The 21647-nt window shown below is 41.6% G+C and overlaps 1 protein-coding gene across 2 annotated transcripts in view; it reads right to left on the reverse strand.

Annotated features, from left to right (window-relative positions):
* Positions 1-5069: 5069 nt before the first annotated feature.
* Positions 5070-21647, reverse strand: part of slc12a7a (solute carrier family 12 member 7a) — a 29821-nt gene continuing 13243 nt past the window's right edge. The window contains exons 5-27 of one of the 2 annotated variants that reach the window (XM_076293467.1): positions 20537-20683; positions 19968-20022; positions 19738-19868; positions 19295-19536; positions 18885-19096; positions 18437-18616; positions 18115-18213; positions 17941-17998; positions 16577-16751; positions 15838-15956; positions 15463-15561; positions 15086-15205; positions 14725-14829; positions 13340-13508; positions 12229-12424; positions 11866-12035; positions 11443-11574; positions 11085-11192; positions 10604-10720; positions 9242-9411; positions 9021-9035; positions 8218-8351; positions 5070-6897 (exon numbers count right to left, since the gene is read on the reverse strand). In XM_076293467.1, coding sequence (XP_076149582.1) covers positions 6806-6897; positions 8218-8351; positions 9021-9035; positions 9242-9411; positions 10604-10720; positions 11085-11192; positions 11443-11574; positions 11866-12035; positions 12229-12424; positions 13340-13508; positions 14725-14829; positions 15086-15205; positions 15463-15561; positions 15838-15956; positions 16577-16751; positions 17941-17998; positions 18115-18213; positions 18437-18616; positions 18885-19096; positions 19295-19536; positions 19738-19868; positions 19968-20022; positions 20537-20683 — 3045 coding nt within the window. In that variant the 3' untranslated portion in view covers positions 5070-6805. The remainder of the gene's footprint in view (positions 6898-8217; positions 8352-9020; positions 9036-9241; positions 9412-10603; positions 10721-11084; positions 11193-11442; positions 11575-11865; positions 12036-12228; positions 12425-13339; positions 13509-14724; positions 14830-15085; positions 15206-15462; positions 15562-15837; positions 15957-16576; positions 16752-17940; positions 17999-18114; positions 18214-18436; positions 18617-18884; positions 19097-19294; positions 19537-19737; positions 19869-19967; positions 20023-20536; positions 20684-21647) is intronic. The other variant, XM_076293468.1, reaches the window with a different exon arrangement.

The following is a 21647-nucleotide window of genomic DNA, read 5'->3' on the forward strand; positions in this document are numbered from 1 at the left end:
CCTCTCACAGTTTTTAAATGGTCAGTAGTGGGAACTACTGTTGCCCTTATGATTTCCTTTTAAAAGTTTCTTATAAAAAGGAGATATCAATTATCAACAATGACAAGCCAGCTGGAACCTGTGGCTCTCTCTTCCTCTCGTGAGTGCAGACGCGTTCCCAATTAAATGGATGGAATAATGTTCACGTTAGATCTGCTGCAAAGGAGATAACTAAGAGTTAACTTCGTTTAACATGATGTTATCTCTATTCAACATGATGTTTTGACATTGACATTGTAAACGTTCTCTAAGGGGGGTGAAAAGCCGTTTGCAGTAAAGCTAACCAACGTCGCCTCTATCGCAGGAAAAAAATAGCGAGCAGCCTGATAACCAAATGAAATGCTCGGTGGGCCGGATGAAAGTGCTTGGCGGGCCGGATCCGGCCCGCGGGCCGCAGTTTGCCCACCCCTGGACTAACCTGACTCTCGCCAGATGAATTTCGTTCCGCCTAGCTCCACTAATCCATCTGGGATCGATCCATTGGAGTGGTGTTTCAGAAGGCTGGGCCTTATCAAAAATCCTTGCATATGATTGGATAAGCCACTTGTCCGTCCTCTATTAACATGCTACTTCAACCACTCACATTGAAGCCAACCCATGACGCTGAGAACAGTGTCACAGTCGCTTCTACGCTACGTCACATCTATTAAACTCCCGTCCTGATTGGCTCTACCATAAAATCTGGTGCCGAAATCACTCTCAAGGGAAGCAATCCCAGATGGATGTGAGTGGAGTAAACATTGGTCTAGTGTTATCCAATTGTGTGTAGTGAGATTTTCAAATGCATGCTTGGTGCCGGCCCTCCAGTTGGGCCATTACATTGTTCGTGGCCAGACCCTAAATCTTTCTAGATTACCAGGGTCTGGATTTTCCAGGCTAGAAAATGTCCACTTCCAAATCAAATTGTCCAATTAACAATTACCACTTGACTATTTAGTAATTTAGCGCTCTGGAGCAAGGCGTCCGAAGGAGACAATGTAGATAGAAGATTTTCCGAAGACTGTTGATCTTTATTCATCGTATTGCAATGATAGTACAGCCCAACCAAAGTCCAGACCAACCATCAAAGCAATAGGGAGGAGATGTCATCAGCTGGGGCCCCCGACAAGATCTCCCCTACGGATGGCTATACTGTACACTATATTTTATACTCCTCAGCCCTTGAGAAGTGCCACCCTCTCACGCCATCTCCATCAACACCCTTCACCAATCAGTATCAAGCAGGGTCGCTTACATTGGAAACCATCTTCCCATCATGCATAAAACTATATGCAAACCTATGTAATGCATAGGTAACATATGTAAAATAGTGTAAAATAGTGTAGAAGTTTTTCTGTTTCCTTCCAGTTTGGTGAAATAAGGCCTTATCTTATTCTCTTCCTAGCTAGACAGGCCCTAACTCGTAAGGCACAGTGGCCTCCTCATCCCTGTCCTGTCCAGCTTGATAACACCCCCTCTCCCTTAACCATGTAAGGAGGAGATCCTCTCATCCTGGTATCCCCAGTACTTTATGAAACCCATGATTACATCCCTTCACATCCTGAAAACCCACCCTAATACCTAGTAGAATCCTAGGTAATATCAGTCCGCTGTTGCCGTTGCTTATATGCCTACTACCAACTTCAGGGAACAAAGTATAACTATTGCAATCGATGCAAGGGTAGTTTTTATTTCCAACAGTATTCTATCAACATAGACATTTACAGCAATTGTCCGGCGTTTTTAATTTAAGTTGAAGGAAATAGATGTAGATGACAATCTTTATCAGATGTTTGATAGAAATGGTTTGGATTTAATCTAAAACTCTGAACTGAAACAGTTATTTTAAAACAGGTATTCACACAGATGTTTGCATTTTTAAAACAGCAAATTATTTAGATTTCCCCTGGTTTCAGAGAGGCTACTACTACAATTCTAAAATAAGATGTGGATGTCAATTCAGATAGTTGATTCTATGCCTCAGCCAGCTATAGCCTCATGACCTTTAACCTCTACCTGTGACCCCATGATCTTTAATGCCTTATTAGTTAATTTAGGCTTAATTAACTGTGTTGGGTTTAATGAGAATCCTTCAATCTGCTTGAGAGGTATAAATCAAACATTGCATGTCAACTATGACCTCACGTGACCTTGACCTTTGACCCCAAGACATTAAACACCTACTAATTTCATCAAGAACTTATGGTGAGTAAGTACACCAAGTTTGGTAAAGATCCTTTTACCAGTATGGGAGATATCAGCTAATATCTATATGTGATAATATAATCATACCATGGTCCATTCAAAGCTGTATATCTTTTTTCTGGTACAAATCTGCACTGTAGGCACCTGAAATTCTTAATCTACATGAAATTACGGTTCGATTGATACCAAATATCCTTTTGCTGTATTTACTTCCACCTTCAACCCTAATTCGCTCAGACTATTAAGGCTTTGGGCTTGTAACCGAAGGGTTGCCGGTTTGATCCCCGACTCAGTAGGAAAAATGTGGGTGGGGAAGTGGTTGAGCACTGCTCTCCCATGCCCACATCCATGGCTGAAGTGCCCTTGAGCAAGGCACCAAACCCCTCACTGCTCCCTGAGTCCTGCTGTAACAGGCAGCTCACTGCTCTGGGTTAGTGTGTGCTTCACCTCACTGTGTGTTCACTGTGTGCTGTGTCTGTTTCTGTTTCACTAATTCATGGGTTGGGATAAAGGCAGAGACTAAATTTCCCTTACGGGATCAAAAGAGTATATATACTTATACTTTCAGAATACATTAAATAACATGTCACACCAGTGTTGTATGTGCCACCATTCTTGTTGAAGCCATCGAGTTTTGCAACAGGGCACCTGCTTGTGGAATGCAAAACACACACACACACACACACACACACACACACACACACACACACACACACACACACACACACACACAGAGCTGAAAAGGCTGTCAAAAGACTGACTTGTCCCTTGAGATTGTGGCATCAGGCTTAAGAGAGGCTCTCCCCTTTCATGCCAGCGCCTGGATTATGACACTGTTTAATGTGCGGAGCGCCACAGCCAGTCTGAGCTGACAGCCCCACAAAGCGCTGTTCCCTGCCCACCCTCAGGTGATCTAAGGCCCAGGGGGAGAGCAGTGCTCTGCCTGACTGATGGCCAGGTAAGAGCTTTGTGACTTCTTCTCAAAAGCCCACATAAAAGCAACTTTGAGTCCAGTAGTAATGGTAGTCAAGAGTAAAGTAGTCAAGAGAAAGTGTTTTTCAACTAAGGAGAAGGAGAAAGAGGCATGGGAAGTTGAACACTGTGGTATAGCCAAGAGGAGACTTCTTTGACCTTAAAGTGAAACCTGAAACAACAACTTCAAGCTTATTTGGCTACATGGTTATTGAAAGAACTGAGTTTTCATTGAGATTCACAAGTTGAAGGTTGAGTGCTCAAAAATTGTCTTTGATTTAGGCCATAAGTAAGAAAACTCTCTTTTCATGCCAATGTGATCATCCTTTGAATTTGCCTTGACTCAGTCTGTATTACAACTGTGCCCTGCTTCTGTTATATTCAGCTTGTTTGCTTAAAAAGCAGTAGCTTACACTTCCTTCATTCATGACTGAAACTACTCTATTGTGCCATGGTTGTCCTGTGCAGAGTAGGAGTCTCATGACTACTGATTTTTAATAGTTTTTCATAGTAGTCTTCTACTAGTCAACTAGTTGTTATGTACCAGTGTTAGTGCTAACATTACTGCTAGAGTTAGCTGTGTGCAGCAGGTGTTTCATCCTTAGATGGTTATACATGGCAAAGATGTTCTTATCGTATAGTACAGTTGTACACAACTTACATGTTACTGCGGAACAGATCTTTTTGGTGCGGTACTTCCATAGATAGGAATAACTAGCCTATAGCCATTTTGTCCTTGACTTGTTGAGCAGCACCCACTATAGTGACTTTAGTAGTTGACTAGTTAATAGATGATGAAACCCTTACTAAGCATGACGTTGGTACAGCTCAGTGATTTGAACTCAGTCTTTATCATCCACACCCAAACTTCATGATCAAAAAGCTCTCACCATTGGAATGCATGACCCAGATAAATATGTGCTAATATGGATTTGTTGTTAGTTAGAGGCACGCATTGGGATAGCAGTGTTTACAAACATCAATCATGGACATGTTTCATGTACCATTTCACATTTGTACTGCTTATTTTCTCTTGCTTGATGACTTGTGCCTTTTACCATTGTGATGTCGAATACATGCAAGAGACTTACGAAAATATTGAATCTGACTAATATCCCCTTGTAGTTCCTCTAATGAGATTGGGTCATGATGATAATGATTTGGGTAAACTAGCAAAAAGGAAGCAAAATTTGGAAATGACTGGGAGCATAATGCTCATGCCGAACCTTCTCAGACGACATCAAGGCAGGACTTCATGACAGTGAACCTAAAACAAAGGCTGAGAGCTGAGAGCTTTTTAAAAGGAACCTCAGCAGTTCACAGTCCTACCCAGCAACACAGAACAGAAGCTCTCTGTGCTTGCCTGCATGGGGACAAATGTAGAATCAGAGAGTGGTTGTAAACCAGTGATTACCAGGCACATGATAAGAAATGCCAGAACAGCGGGGGGAACTGAAAATAGACACTCATGTGAAATTTAATCTGCTGGCTGAGAGTCGTGCCCAATTTTTGGAGAAATTCAATGTGAAAACAGGTATGGGAAATGGTGCTGTCGTGGATTATTATACTGTTATGTCTGTAGTAATTACATCACAAAAAGGCTGAAGCGTGTCTTATCTTTCTGCTACTATATAAGAATATATTCTCCAAATCAAACCCCTTGTTTTCCCATCCAATATACTGCATGTAGGCCTACATATGATATGAGAAAATTGATAGTCTGTTAGGCAGTTATGTGAAGAGCAAGACATTCTTTTTAAGATTTTGTTTGTTATGTGAAAAAATATCACATTTTTTTTTATTCTAGAGGCTTCTGAAGCTCTGTGAAGTCTTGGTGACGTAATAAGCAAATTGTTTTTAAGTTTACAAATAAACATATTGAAGGTTTGCATTTATTTTTTTAAATATTACACCACAAGATGTTAGAGTGGTAAGAAACATGCATTTTTGATTTAACACAAACTTAATAACCACAGTATACAACAAACATCCAGTGTATGTAAAATCTCTATTTACTGTAATCACAGATAAATGTGCATCCTATTATTTCCTCTCAGTCCCAGTCCAAAATGGACCTTTGAGTTTTAATGAATTATTCCAACTCCAGGGAGACTATAAAGAATCCCTCATTTATACGCAAATGACAGATAACAATCATACAACATTTACTTTTATCCAATATTATTTGGCACACATGGAGTCACATCACATTACAATGAAAAAGATTTTACTGGAATGTACACCAACCCTATACTATGCAACACAGTGAGGTTTCAGCATGAAAATCACATCACGTTGTGGATAGGCAGAATCACAGTGTGTGTGTGTGTGTGTGTGTGTGTGTGTGTGTGTATGTGTGTGTGTGTGTGTGTGTGTGTGTGTGTGTGTGTGTGTGTGTGTGTGTGTGCACGCGTGTGATCTGCTGTTGGTCTAAGACTTATTAAGACTTATATTTGGCAAATCTTCTATTATCACCTACAGCTCATTACACTAACCTGACAAGCAACACAATAACATTGAAATTTTATAAATACAAAGTTTTGAATTTGAATTTACTTGAATATAAATACTGAAATGAAAGTTTGCTTCCAAATAACACACACAACCATACGATTTAGACTGCAATTCCACAGTTGAATACAACGACCAACAGAAACACATAGGGCACAAATGTCACATGGCAAACAAACAAAAGTACTGAGTGTTATATTTCAGTCCCACAACATGTGATATGAAAAACACAACATCAACCAACTGCATACAAATTTGTTTCTGACTAAGGAAATGTACCATAAAGAAAATGGGCCACAACATATGAAATTTCATTCAGTGTCTTGAAATTGACTCTAGATAGTTTCTAGTTTAGAGTAGTTCTGGTTAATTTTTTAGTATTGTGCCGCAATAAAATCCAAAGGACCATAATCAGCATCAACTTGGTGATTAATTCCACTGTAATTATGATGTGCACAGTCGTTTTCAGTCTCAAATCAATGTACTTGGTGTTGGTTCTCAGAACCCTGTTTTCCCACTTTTTGTCTCAACTGTGGAAATTATGAAATTAAAACTAAATAGTTGAAAATAAATGATATTAATCTCCCCTGTGGCTCCTGTAAAGGTAGAGCCTTCACTGTGCATATAAACACCTCATCTCACATAGGTTTGTGTTCATTAACATGAATCCAGTCTCAGTAAAGGACCAGTGCTACACTAGCGGATTACTCTATCAATACAAAACTCCTACACTAATATATATTGCATCTTCCTCATTACTGAAACAATGCATTGGACTACAACCCCAACCAACAGAGGGCGACGCATACACTGGGAGGAGTGACCAGAGACCTGAGTTCCCCCGCTGCACTTGGGCAGAGTGTGAGGGTCATATGGGGAGACAGGCTCCCCTCCCTCATCAGTTCTTCAGTGCTGGGAGGCTGGTCACACTGTCCTCCTCCCTCTCCTCCTCCTCCTCTATCCCCCTTCCTTTCTCCCCCTCTGGCTCCGCTGAGGCTGAGGCTGTGCCCGGGGGCTTACGGGGACCACCGTGGGCAAGCAAGGTCCTCTGCCAGCCGGTGTCCCGTCCGCCCCCTCCTGCTTGGTGTCCTGCTTGTTGCTAAGAGTAGATGGTGATGACCTCTCTGCCCCCGCCTCGAACTAGCAGCACCCGGTCCAGCCCTTCGATCAGAACCTCCAGGAACTCCATGTCTAAGAGAGGCGTGTCAAGGAAACTGGGCTGTGACATGATGACGCTGGAGAAATGCTGCCTCCAGGCCTCTGCAGTATTAGAGGGCACTTTTGTTTACATTCTGGAGATATGTAGCTCACACATGCAAAGAACGCTGCGTTAGAAAAGTTTATCTACGACTATTATATAAACTGCAGATACAACGGAACATAAATGAATGTGTATGACTATTTGCTGATTTGATTAGGGGTGTAGATTGCCAGTGAGGCAACAAATGTAAGACACGCACAATACAATATTATTGTGATTCTTCACATTTTATGACACAGCAGGAGCATTGCAGCCCCGCATTTTATGACACAGCAGCAGAATTTGATTTTGCAATACATTATAATTCATTTGTGCAATATTTTTACGATTCATACAGGGTGTTTCTTTTATACGGAGCCCCTAAGGGGACATGAGCAAAAAAAAATCTAAAGTTTAGTTTCATGTGCTCACAGGAAACTTTCATGTGCTCACCTGAAACTTTCATGTGCTCACGTGAAACACATGAAAAACTCACGCAAAACCTTTTCACATGAAACTTTCATGTGCGCACATAAAAACTAAACTTTAGATTTTTTTTTGCTCATGTCCCCTTAGGGGCTCCGTACTTTTAGGCCTCATGGCATGGCAATTTTTCCTAGACTCTGCACTGTAAGCCCAAAAAGTCAAATTAACTCAAAATAATGATTTAACACAACTTAGGTCATGGAAACCTGAAACTAACTCATACATTCTTTTCCTGACTGAAAAATATGTAGTTGAAAGAGCAACTCAACTGTTTCAAGTGTTACCTAAAGTACCCATGATCTGCAGGGTGTGCATTTGACAGTTGGCTGCACTAAAATACCAATGCAATGCTGGACTGGGGCTGTGTCTTTATAGTGAACACGTGCTGTTTGATGCAGTGAAATGTTGGTGAATTGGAGTATGGTCATTGGTCAGGGTAACCGCTGTGGAGAAGTCCTTAAGTCACCTTAAATCTAAATATTTGAGTTACAAGAAATCAAATCAAATATTTGTCTTAAATTGATTGAGTAAATACATACACATTTTTAAGGTAATTCGTTTTCTCAAATATTCTAGAGTTAGTTTGACTGTTCAGGTTTACAGTATGACTGCCTTCCATTCTGTCAACTATTTCCACTGCCACACAAGGTTTTGTGCCATCTTGTGGACTTCAGAAGGAATGTTATCCCTCCACTAGATTTGATAACCCCATCCTTTTTGCATATTCCTGTTATACGGGAGACTCATTTATGGAATGGGTTTCATCCACTGTAATGAAAGGATACAGTTCTCATCACCGCCCCTGTTCTTTGGTGGTCCCGGCATGTTGAGCAGCACCAGTTGAGACCCTTGAGATTTGCTGACCACAACCTCATTCAGTTTGACTGCTGTGTGCATTCTGCGGACATTGGACTGGTTCCTAAGAGACACAGTGTTGGTGCCCACAGCAAGAGAAGTGTTGGTTAAATATTTCACATTACTCTGGCGTGGGTGAATACAGACGCTCTGTGAAAGAGCGGGTGCCGACATGAATTGGGGGGCTAAACAGGAAGACTCCAGCAGCCTGTCAAAGTGCGTAATGGCAGCAGATTTTTAAGGAACTCTTTAAAGAGTTCCTTAAACTCTTTAAACTCTTTGCCAGCTGCAGTCATCTCTGTTGTCAAACATTGCATACAGAATTGATATCTCTGCTGAATCTTGTTATCATTTCAAATGACAATACTAAAGTAATGTTAACTTGAGTTATGAATATGAGGGTTTGGAAAATAACATACGTAACAGGAATTAACTAAGAGAAATAAACCGTAAAAAAGAAAAAGAAACAAAGCATACAGATCACTACAATTCTTAGCTACCGAGTAATCAGGTTACCAGGTCATTATTAGCCACAACATTGTCATCCACACACTAATACATTTTTAATCTCTATTAAGTCAGCTTTGATTAAAAGTGTCTTAAGCATGCAAAATGATGTAGCATATCATTCATCTGAAAATCATGCATCAAATCATTTGTATATTAGTAGCAAAGTCAGTCACAGCCCCAAACCTTCTCAACATGCATATATACAAAGGGAAACTTGACTTACAGGTTCTCCCATTCTCTAGAGGAGGAAACAAAAAAAGAACACACGATACTCACTGTTAGTTAAAAAATGAAAACATAGCTACTGATCTGCTAATTGGCTTCAGTGTACAGTGTTATGTGTGCCATAACTTTGGAGTGCTCAAGCATTTCTAATTGTTCAGTTGAAGAACAGGAAATACTGTTACAGCACACAATGCAGTGTCCACCAGAGGGCGCACTTACGGTTTCATGTTGAATATGTCACGCACTGCCATGCTGGCCTCACGGTTGCGGTTCCTCTCTGCCACAAGCTTCTCCTTGGTCCAGGTCATGTGGACCCTGTCTGGGCTGGTGGTCGCTCTGTCGTTCAGGGAGGCGTGGGCCTTTGTGTTCCGGTCATGGATCAGCTGGGCCTGTGAGAACATAAAAGCAGTGAGATGCAACGCAACACCGTGCCCAGCAAGGCACCTGTTCACAATCTTTACAGTTAATTCCCATGTATTAGCCGCACCAGGTATAAACGGCAGGACAGTGTTTTATACACATGAAGAAAAACATGTATTAACCGCACCCATGTCTTAACCGCAGTGGCCCATAGCCCAATGAATCAGATCAAGATCGTGCTTTAATCATAAAGAAGAATGAAGAGAACAAATGCATTCCCATGTATAGCCTACACCCGTGTATTAACCTCATAGCTAAAGACATTTTGCAAAATCAATTATTAAATCTAGCAGGGTTAGCAGGGAAAGTATTAAACCTAGCAGGGTTAGCAGGGCAATTATTAAATCTAGCAGCAGGGAAATTATTAAACCTTGCAGGGTTAGCAGAGAAATTACGGTAAATTTACTCCAATTTCAATGGTATTTACTTAATAGATGCACGTGCAGACTATTACAGGATGTCTTTATAATACATATGTTATAATTGATATTTTAATCATATTAGAATATGCATAGGCCTACAAGTAAAAGTTTACCCTTTTTTTTGTGTGAACTGTGTGGTTTCAAAACCAATTCAAATTCAGAACCAATTGTGTGTCTAGTGCTAAAATGCAAGTAGGTTTGACACTCTCATCCACAGGCATTATGCCATCACGTTGACTAAGCAAATGGATTCAATGTAAAAACTTAGCATAAATGGTTTGTTCCTCAATACAATAATTTGATATATATTTGAATAAATTGTTTTCCTACACTGTTGTTCTGCATCCTCAAAAACTTTCATTCTGCAACCTGATGGCAACCTGGGTCTTGTTATAAGAAGAAGATCCTACCAAGTTCCTAGATAGGCATGGTGCCAAGAAATTGTTACTCTATCAGGTCTATAAAACTATAACATACGTATGCTGTTACTATGAGTGCATGTAAGCAATGGCGATAGGTCCAAATTTCATAGCAATGCATACGGGGGAGACTGAGCGGAAAACTGCTGAAGTGGATGGATGGATGGATGGATGGATGGATGGAAGGATGGATGGATGGATGGATGGATGGAGGGATAAACCAAAAGATAAGATATAGTTGGATGAATGGCATAGTGGAAATGGAGGACGGAGACTGGGCATGGCTGAGCAGTGGTATCCAGAGAACACCATAGAACTACCTCATTGTCAATAGTGAGCATGATGACTGGAACCTGCAAGGTGTTTGGGGAAGTAGTGTCTGTAGGTGGCTTCTTCCTCTTGATGGAGTTGCGTGAAGTGTCTGTAATGCTCTGAATCTGGAGAGCCGTCAAAAGGTGTACATTCCCCACACAGGGTTGGCAGCAGGGTGAGAGAGGCCACCATTACTTACTGTGCTAAGTGCTAATACACAACACCACACCAGAATGAAGAACCCAAGGATATTACTAGAAATGTCAATGTAGTTCAACCAGTTGAAGCAATGAGTTAATGAGTTACTGTCTTTCAGTCAGAACAGCCCTGGAGCAAAGACAAGATAACACCCTCTGAACCTGAACTTCACACCACTATAAAATCCTTGTAAAATAATGCACCTATGCTTTTCTGAGCAAGCACAAAAGGTTAGGCTCACAGGCGAGCACCAAGGGGTTCATTGTTTTGCAGGTTTTGTAGTCACAGTACCTCTCTCTCCCGCTCTGTCTTTGAAAGCTGCATTTGTTTCAGCATCTGAGAGCGCTGTTCCATCACCAGGGTCTTCTCATAGGTGAAGGCTGAGATATCACTCTCGTGCTTCAAAGGTATAAAAACAGAATGAAAGGCAATACACCCAATATCTAATCAGGTTAAGCTTTGAGTTACAAACCTTGATTTGTACAGAGATAATGGAACACAATCATGTTAATAATTCATAAATGTTAACATGAGAAATGTCCTAGTTATTAAATAGTTTTATGCAGGTAGCTGGTAAGTAACTAGTAAGTCTTGATAAGTCTTCCCACCAAACTTGTTGTTTCATATCAAGTAATTTCGTGAGACGTACCATCTCCACAACTTCCACCTCAGCATCTAGGCGTAAATGGTACATGAACTTCTGCAAGTCCTTCTTCATCTGGATGCTGTTGTCATCCAAATGTGCGACTGTGAAGATACGCATTTTACATTTCCTCCAGACCTGAAATATAAAAAAACAGGGTGTACTCAGTGGCTGAAACTTTTAAAAAGTTAAGAGAAAAGGGTGCAGGGAGATGAAATGGTGTAATAACCCAAACCAGGAAACAGAAACAAAATACTGTTTCATATGAGAAGTGGAAACAATGTGGTGAAAGCGTTAAATAAGTAGGAGTTGATGAGTGTGTGAGAGCAAGAAGCAATGAGTGAGTGAGTTAGTGGGACTTTGAAAGTAGATGAAAGAGAAAGCAAGGGAGTGAATGAGAGTCAATGAGTGAAATGTGCTTGATCATACTTTATGTTGGCGGATTAGGAAGGGCAGGAGCATGAGAAGGCCTCCGTCATGGACAATCCACCACACATCAATAGTGCCTCTATTCAAGCACTCATTGTTGGCAGGAAAGTGGTCGATATTTTTAGCCACCAGCAGGCACTGGTGTGCTGCTGTGGTCTCACGCACAGTCTCTATGGGAGAGAGTTGAGAGCGATCAAAAGAGCGAGGTCAGGATGTAGCATCCACTTAAGTACACAGATTCTTCTTACAATAGGCTGGTGATGATTTGGCCTCCTTAGTCATACCAGTTATTATATCAGCACCTGGCTAGATTAAGGGATAACATTGTTGAATAACATGGAGCTTTAGTGCAGTGTCCCTCACCGATAAAGTTTTGGCAGCAAAGGGAATTCTCTGCCTGCTTCCAGTTGACGGGCCAGGCCATAAGCACTGTGTTGTGCTTCATGCCTCCCAGCCCGGCGGACTGGATGAGGTGGGAGAAGCCGTCCCGCAGGTTAGATGAGACTACCACATGGCTAAAGCCTTTGGTCCTCTCAGATGACATTGAAGCCCTCACATTCTGCCAAAAGAACAGACCATGGGTCGAGGAAGGGGAATGAATGGAAGTATTAAGCAGAGAAGCGCACACGTAACATAGCATGTTGTCTTCAATAATCTCATAATCTTATTCCACAACAGAGGGTTGAGCGTGTCTGCTGACTTGGGGAAACAGGGACTATAGTCCAATTTAAACCATTCCACATAATCATCGGCTGTGGAATCAGCATAATTACCCCGACGGACCAGTTTATTCTCATTTCTTAACATGCCACTTGACTGGCACATGTTTTGACATAGGTAAGGTAAGGTTACATAAATAAGAGGCCACACAACAAAATGATAAATAGATTATGGTTACCCTAAAAACTGGAAATGACTCAAGACAAAAATGAACTACAGCCATCCTATTTACAAAAAAGCTTGTAAGTCATTTTCAGTGTCATTACATGACATCATGGGAATGCTGACAGAAGAAATGTTGTGTCACCATAACAGCACTGGAAGGCACGGTCAGTGTGTGTGTGTGTGTGTGTGTGTGTGTGCGTGTGTGTGTGTGTGTGTGTGTGTGTGTGAATGTCCTTGCCTGGCATTTGACCTCTGGGTGCTTTAATTATCGCAAGGCATGAGACATTGATCTGTGCCGCGAGGCAGATAAACCAATTAAACTTGATGCGGAAAGTGAAATGTTGAGAACCAGGAAGCAGATTAATATGCCAAACTGATGACCAGCTGTGTGTGAGTGGACCAAAGGTTGTTGACGAGGGGGTACACCTTAATTCAGCAGAGCAGCTATGAAATCTAACTGAAGTGTAAGTGTGGGTCATCACCTTATCACAGTGTCATCTTATCACAGTGTCATCTGAACACTGTCCTTCAACAAAAGTGACACTCACACTCCCTGTCTCTGTCTGTGTCCGTGTAACGGGAGCCTCACCTGTTCAGATTGCTTGGCGTCAGCGCGTCGGGTCATGTAGGTGCCCTCCAGCACTGAGCTGACTATGGTCAGGCCCTTTCCTGCCTTCAGCTGGGTGGTGAGGGAGAGGAGGCGAGGGTGCTTGACCGCCAGGTCGGTGTCCAGCTTCAGCAGTACCAGTATCTGTGGCCTTTGGGGGGGGGGGGGGGGGGGGGGGTTAAGCATAGGTCAGAAAAGTGAGAAAGAGATGAAAAGTTTTGTTTTCAGTTGTGCATCTGTGCAGTGTGCAGCCCTAAACCCAGCTTGGATGTAGATGAGTTGGTGTTGAGTGTAACGGTAGAACAAATAAGAAGAACCAAATTATTCATAAAATATTGATTTAATGTTGATTTTCTCTTGACCAATATGTTTGTTCTGACTGAAAATGACACTGTCACATGCCAAAAAGTTGCAAGACAATGTTGGAGACACATGGAATCAAAAAAGAAGCGTTTTCATCTTTTTTTTTTAAATTTTATGAAAAATGCCATGTCGAAAATTATTCATACCCTTTTTAAATAATCAATAGAAACATATTTATTTGCATTCACAGCTATCTAAATGGTTCATATAATACCTACCAAGCCTCTTCATGACTCCACAATGATTCTAGATTGCACCTTTTTAACAGCAATCTGGGTTTTGAGTCAGGAATGATTATTTGCCATCACTCTGGCCTTGTGCTCACTTTTTTGACAAATTGAGGTCTGGACTGGCTTTGCCACTCTAACATGTTGATATTGTTCTCGGTTAACTATTTCTTGCCTTGTTTGGCTGTATGTTTAGGATAATTGTGATTAAGAACAACAGCTTTTCTCTGCCTATGAGACATGTCATAACCTGCAAACAATCCACAAGTCAACTCTGCTAACCTGCCTGTTACATCTCATAGCCTAAATACTGTATCAGAGATGTACTCAAAACGTCACATGCCCAGATTGTGCAATGCTGCAGGGGAATCAATGTGTTTCATTGGATGATTAAAGTTCTCAAGAAAGTTGAGGTTGGTATGAGAGGGAGCGTAATGTGTGCGTGAGCAACCTTGTCCATCTTGCACTGGATCATCTTTCTTAATCTAAATATTATGATCACAACAAGTCTGGGCAAATTACTAAGTAAGCACCAGTCAGATGCTTAATCACCAAAAGTAGGCTATTGGTTTTACCAAAAATATTTGGCAGTATTTTTAAACTACAAAAATACACCTATAAAGTATTTTGATACAAAATACAAAGCTTTTGCTTTTTTCGAGCCACAGCAGTATTGCTTCCTCTATGTGTAAGTGAACATCAGTTTGAAAGTGTGGTGGAAACATCATATCTTTATACTGCATGTTTGTCTATCCGTTTAGCCATGTTCCAGATTACCTCCAGTTTTTGGTGTGGGGCGGGGCCTCCTCCAGTTTGACGAGAGCATAGTAGACTGCATTGAGTGACAGCCCGCGAATCCCATCACCCCACTCTTTCTCTGCCCTGAGAATAGAATACAGGAAGCACATGGCATAAGCAAACTCATGGCATAAGCAAACACAAGATACATGTAAATAATATACAGAAATGGATTGTACAGTACAGTTCTGTCACCGATGGTGTTATCTTGATGCTATCACAGCAACAAACATGTTTTTATACTGCATATCTACTGCCTGATATCAATCTACTCTGATTCAGCAGAAATATTACAACTGAAACAAAAACATGTGAATGTGAATGGAGGAAACCATCTTACCCTCTGTATTCTATATACTTATAGATACATCCAGCTATCAACATCGCTACCAAGGCGTAGTACCAGGAAGAGATGAACATGAGGGAGAAGCAAAGGCTCATTCCCAAGAATGACAGAGTCCTGTGAGAACATAAACAGAGCCTTTAACCATAATAAAGACGAGGATGACATTTTTGCAGATAAGGCTGCCACCAAGTTGTTAATAATTAAATCTTTGGAATGAACACATTTAAAAGGGAATGTATAATTACTACTAGACATCTTCTGAAATCCAGTGATGGATTTGATATTAAGTTGTTTGACTGAGAGACAGCACAATTCTTTATGTTAATTTAAATGTGAAACTTTAATAGGGCGTGACAGTGGCCATGACTCACCAGTGATAGAACTTAAACCTTGGCCTCCAGTTTGGGGTGCGCAGTAAGGTCTGGACAGCACAGGCCAAGTTGACAAACAAGTAACACATCAAGAAGAACCTGCCAGCAGATGACCAGGATAAGACAGATGATAAGACCAACAAAATATACCACAATAGGACAATAAGCAGAAAAGGAAAGGAAAGGTAATTTAAAGGGAAGTACAATAGAAATTACTGACTGGAAAATACATGTCCCTGTTACAAGGTTAAATACAAGGAAATCTCTCTCTCTCTTACTTTCTCTCTCTCTCTCTCTCTCTCTCTCTCTCTCTCTCTATCTTTATCTCTGTTTGTATGTGTGTGTGTGTGTGGGTGCATGTAGAGGTGAATTCACATTGAAAGGATAGGAGCAACCAAGTCCAGGGAGGCAATCAGAATCCCAATCTCACAGATGCCCGCGGTCAGCAGCAGAGCCCAGGTGGGCTCCCCATTGGACTTCCCATGACCAAACACCTGTACAGTATCACATTCAATCTCAGTCAGAGGAACAGCGCATCATTAAACTGTCATCATTCCGTTACACTTTACTTGACAGCATCGACATAAGAGTGACATGACACTGTCATGAACGTGTCATAAACAAGTCATAAACGTTTATGACATAACGATTCTGTCATTAAATTTCATTCGGTTTTTGTCATAACATAACAAGTTAGGGTTAGGATTAGGGTTAGGGTTAGGGTTAGGTGTTAGGGTTGGATTTAGTGTTAGGGTTAGGATTAGGATTAGAGGTTAGGTTAGGATTAGGATTAGGGTTAGGGTTAGGATTAATGTGTCATGACAGTGTCATGATTTCATGACAGTGTCATGTCAATCTTATGTCGATACTGTCAAGTAAAGTGTTACCCATCATTCTAAGGCCATTCTTATCGAATGTGAATTGAATGCAATATTTCCGGACAAATCTGACAAATGATGATGTCTGCACAAAGTATGCACACTGTGTTGGGCACCATACCATGTGTGTGTGTGTGTGTGTGTGTGTGTGTGTGTGTGTGTGTGTGTGTGTGTGTGTGTGTGTGTGTGTGTGTGTGTAGGCTTGTAGCTGAATATTCCTGTGTATGCCCACACACCTGCAGGAAGGGCACAATGCCGTCTCGTGCAATGGCCTGCAGCAGACGTGGTGCACCAGTGAGACTTTGAAGTCCCGCCCCACAGCAGGAGAAGAAGGAGCCAATCACAATCACCCATGGAGATGGCCAGGACAGTGTGCCAATCACAAGGTTCCTTTTTACAGAGTCTCCGAACCTGTTGAAGAGTAAACAATCACATGATGAAAACATAGGCAAGATAAAAGTTTGACACATACAGTATTTGCATGCATTCTTCAGATTTCACAACCAAAATACATATATTCATATTCTCATAGCCTTTCACAAAACAGTGTTTGCTTTAAAGAAATATTCAACTACTAGGCAAACAGTCAATGACATAACAACATGACTAGTTCAAACAGCACAACAGAAGCAAAACACAGACAGAAAGATAAGTGTAACAGTGAGGAGAAGGTGAGGAGTGAGGAGAGGTTTTAAAAAGCAGCATAAAAAACTGTGAGATATGGATAGGGTTTTGGAGCCATATAACTAAACCAGCCAAGCATGAAAGACAAAAATAACCATGTTACACTAGTCAAAGCGGACATGTGTGGAGACTTGTGCTTTTGAGCCTCTGTTTTGATTATGTGTCAACAAATGACTTTGACAAATGACAATGAAGTCTGAAGAAAACACTGTCATGCCAAACGTTAAGCCACAGGAAGAAAAACATGGCAAAGTAAATTTGACCAAATATGATCAGTTATGGGCCGACATACAGTAGCCTAATTTCTGTTTGTTGGCTGCAAAAAGCAGTTACTGTGCAATTTTTGCCAACCAATGTTAACTTAATTTCCTCATAATGTTGGGCATTTATGAACATTGGTCTCAAGACTGTGGCGTGGCAAGCACAATATCAAAGTAACAAATTGTTTTGAGGCATGTTAGAAGAGCTCGATTCAGTATTGGCGGTGGTGACTTTTGGGTGGAATCAGAGGGATAGCAAGTTCAACAGTCTAGTGTTGTAACTACCCAGTGAAACACCCCGAGAGACAGAGTGAGCAGAATTTAAAGCTGGTTCTGTGCTCTCTATCACTCATACAAACTGTTTACATAGGGGATGGTGAGATTGCAGTGGAACTGTAACTGATATAAATCTGTCTGTGTCAGCAGAGTCATGCAAACTGATGCCCAAGTTATGATCCCCATGGATATTATCAAGGAAAGGATCTGAATTGCAGTGTTTTATGTCTGTCTCTTATGTGCAGCCATTATGGGATAATGAAGAAACCTTACTGTCTCACAGGTATAGAAGTGCAGAGTGCAGGTAGGATAACATTATATTATTTATAAATACATTGGGTATTCATTGATTAACAGGAAAAAAAGAGAAAAAAACATACTTGTCTCTGAGAACCACGCCTTCAATACAGGCTCCAAATAGCACAACACAGGAAATGTCTAAAGTTGGGTTATGAAAAAATAGTTCAATGCATTATGGATGAACAAACACACACACACACTGAGCGAGAGAGAGAGAGAGAGAAACAGAGAGAGAGAGTCCTCTGAAAGGATACAGATGAATGATGTAGTGGCTATGGCCACGATAGTGCCAATAGGAATGGACCTCTGAGCATCTCGGAGATCTCCAGACCTATTAGACCCTGCCATGATTCCTGCAACACAGATCACACATTTAATAACCCTATCCAGCAGAGGCACTGCTAGAAAATGTGCCCCTCCATAATATAGTATTATCGGGGGGGGCGGTCTCTTTCTTATTTTGCCCTCCGAAGCCTGCCATGGGTGTTACTCCATTGATAGAGAGTCATGTCGCTTTCTATTCATCTCATTCATCAAACAGATTTGTCTGGTAACCACACCACGTGTACCACTCACCTGTAACTGAAGGGAAGTAGATGCCCACCAGCAGTGTGAAGCAGGTGGCGATGTCATTGAACACATAGGGCCTCGGGGGGCCCTCGTATTTGTCCTCAAATTTGTCGTCTGCTGGAATGGACGGCTGGTTCTTCTTCTCCACTAGCATTCCATTGGGACCATAGTCCCCCCACATGTTGTCTGTGGAAAAACAATGATTTGGCGTCTTAAAGAATCTATAACTTTCCTAGGCTTAGAGAGTGTTTTCTCATACAATAAATGATTAACTACATGTGACATACAAGGTGGATTGAGGATACAATGGAAATAAATCCTTACATCCCCTTGGAGAGTCAATTGTAAATGGACCTCAAACATAACAAACATCAGAATGCCTCTCTGCTAATGCCTTGCTATAACTCAGTACACCTATATATGGAGTCATGATGAAGAGCGCATGCTGAAATACCTGAAATGACCCCACTCAGGAGCCCTGGGATGCCTTGGATCTCAGTCACGTTGTTCAGGTTGAAATAGTCGTCGCAGGTGGCGTCCACAGTGGTGTTGTCGCAGAAAAGCCCCCACAGCTGTGTGGTTTTCGTCACGTTGTTGACCACCTCCAGCTTCTGACACAAGTCAAAGTCACAATTCTGTAAAGATCGGTTTCCCAGCAGACAGATTCTACAGAGGGACAAAGACATATTTATTAACAAACTGCAGTGAGACATGAGGTACTGTACTGCATATAAGTAGTCGCTTACGCAGCCGTCGCTGTGGCTATTTAAATGCACTGCTGAAAGATAGACACTTGCGCCCTGTGATATGGCGACCTGTAGGCTACTCGATGAAGAAATTGTGCAGAGCGGATGCCAGACTCACGGAAAGTCAGGGGGCTCGATGATGGTCTTGATGACACCTGCGTAGATGGCCATGATGGAGAGCACCACACAGGACAGGAAGACCAGGGCCAGCTTGTTGACGTACTTGACACCCACAAACACCACCAGGGCCATGAGCACCAGGCAACAGGTCCCATATACACGCATGTTATTCAGCATGGCGTTCTGCTGCCCCTCAGGCTTCTCCGACACAAACAGCGCCGCGTTCGGCACAATGTAGGTCTGACAAGAGAAGCCGTCAAAATGAGAAGAAATGCCAAAATTAGTCCAAATGTATAACGAAAGAATGGAAAATAATCAAGCAAGACTCCCATCTGTATTTCCTGACACTATGTTATCCGACTCTGAAATCTCAGACACACACGTAGGTGTATAATGAAATCATCTACATAGAGACATTGAAACAACAGGTTTTTCTCTTACCAAGAGGATCTCGATGGTGCCGAGGATGTACAGAGAGCCAGCAAACGTGGTGCCCAAGTAGAAACACAAGCCTACAGCTCCCCCAAACTCAGGACCCAGAGATCTGGAGATCATGTAGTAGGAACCCCCAGCTGCAATACAAGCATGTGAGGAATTAAACAGGAATCCTGTCATACTGTATGAGCTTTCAATAAAACTTAGCTGCTATAATGAAAAAGGTGAAAGCATACCAGGCACTACACCATTAGTTGCAATGGCACTCATGGATATTGCAGTTAGCATGGTCTGAGGAGAAGTAATAAAAACATGTTTTTAGTTTTTGTAAGCACTATGGTACACTCACAGTAAATAATCTGGCGATGAATTAGCAGATTTAGATGTAGTTAGTTACACTAACTAACATTTCCATTCCACTCCATTATAGACAGAATACAAGCTGAAAGCAGCTTTTTAATCAGGGCAAAAAGGCTCTCGACTGTTGTAGAAAGAAATGGCTGATCTTTGATGCAATATCTACAGTACATTGCCTATTATCAGCAACCAATCATCTAATGTTCCAAAGGCACATTCTGTTTACTAATCTGATATCATTTTAAAAAGCTAACTGAGAAAACATTGGAGAACCCTTTTGCAATTATGTAAACACATAATGTAATCTGAAAAAACAATGGAACTGATCTCTATCTATAATGGAGTGGAATGGAAATTTCTAAGTGACACCAAACTTTTGACCGGTAGTGTATATTAATTAGTAGTAGTAACAATAATGGTGGTAAAAGTTGCCTTTAATTTGACTTACACAAGTGCAGCACATGAAGACAATAGCTAAGGAGCCCATGATACCAGCTGTGCCCACTATCCAGGTAAGTCGCAGGAAGAGAATGACTCCCAGAATGTTCTGGACACAGGGCAGGTAGACACCAATAAAGGTGCCCATCTGAGGACCCTGTGGGGATGGCACAGGAAAAGGCCGAGGTGGGAAGAGAAACACGAGAAAAAGAGATGAGAAGAGGAAATTAGACACAAACTATAGCCTTTAAACCCTGCTTGCCTGTGTGTCTTCAAAACAGTACTACTGCTCAGCAACAGTCCATGGAGATCAGATAAAACTGCATTTACTGAGATTCCCTTATTATGTAGTTTTCCACACTACAAGCCACTGGAGCAGCCAGGAGTAAGAAGGTAAACACTGGCCCCAGAGAAGATTCAATCATCCAACTCGTAATCACATTTTTGTAGTCCTCACAGACTTTTGTCTGTGTTAAAAAATGGAGTCTATGCCGACCTCCTCATGAGACTCTAGCACAAATTCAACTGTACCTTCCTCTTAGCACAACTTTGATCACATGTGCAGCAGAAAAACTATTTTTCATTAGCTGAGCCACAGGAGTCTCACTACTGCCTTGTGTTACAGTGGAGTAGAAGAGTACATGGCAGACATGAGTCAACACAGTATGCATCATAGATGTTACATTTGTCAGGCAAAAATTAACTTCTGGGCACATTGCGGGAATATCATATCTAAAAAGCAGGTTCGAGATATCATGAGACCACAAGTGGAAATCAGATGCTCTTCCCAATAGCATTGGATTAAAATTGAGGACCCTTGGCAGACACACACACACACACACACACACACACACACACACACACACACAGACACACACAGACACACACACACACACACACACACACACACACACACACACACACACACACAAACACTTCCTAAATGACCATTGACCCCATTAGCTATGGTTTTAGCACTTTAACATCCATAGCCTTCATAGCATGCCCAAGCTTCGGACTGGTGACAGAAGGGTTTGGATAACAAAAGCAGCATGACCGTTTCTCAATCTGTGAAAGTCAGAAAGCACCCGAGGTGATGTGGATTTTGATGTGTATCCATT

The sequence above is a fragment of the Alosa pseudoharengus genome, unplaced genomic scaffold, assembly GCF_046254945.1.
Source record: "Alosa pseudoharengus isolate Yale_2024_CS ecotype anadromous, Long Island Sound unplaced genomic scaffold, YU_APseudo_1.1 YU_APseudo_1.1_scf_2, whole genome shotgun sequence".
Lineage (NCBI taxonomy): Eukaryota > Metazoa > Chordata > Actinopteri > Clupeiformes > Clupeidae > Alosa > Alosa pseudoharengus.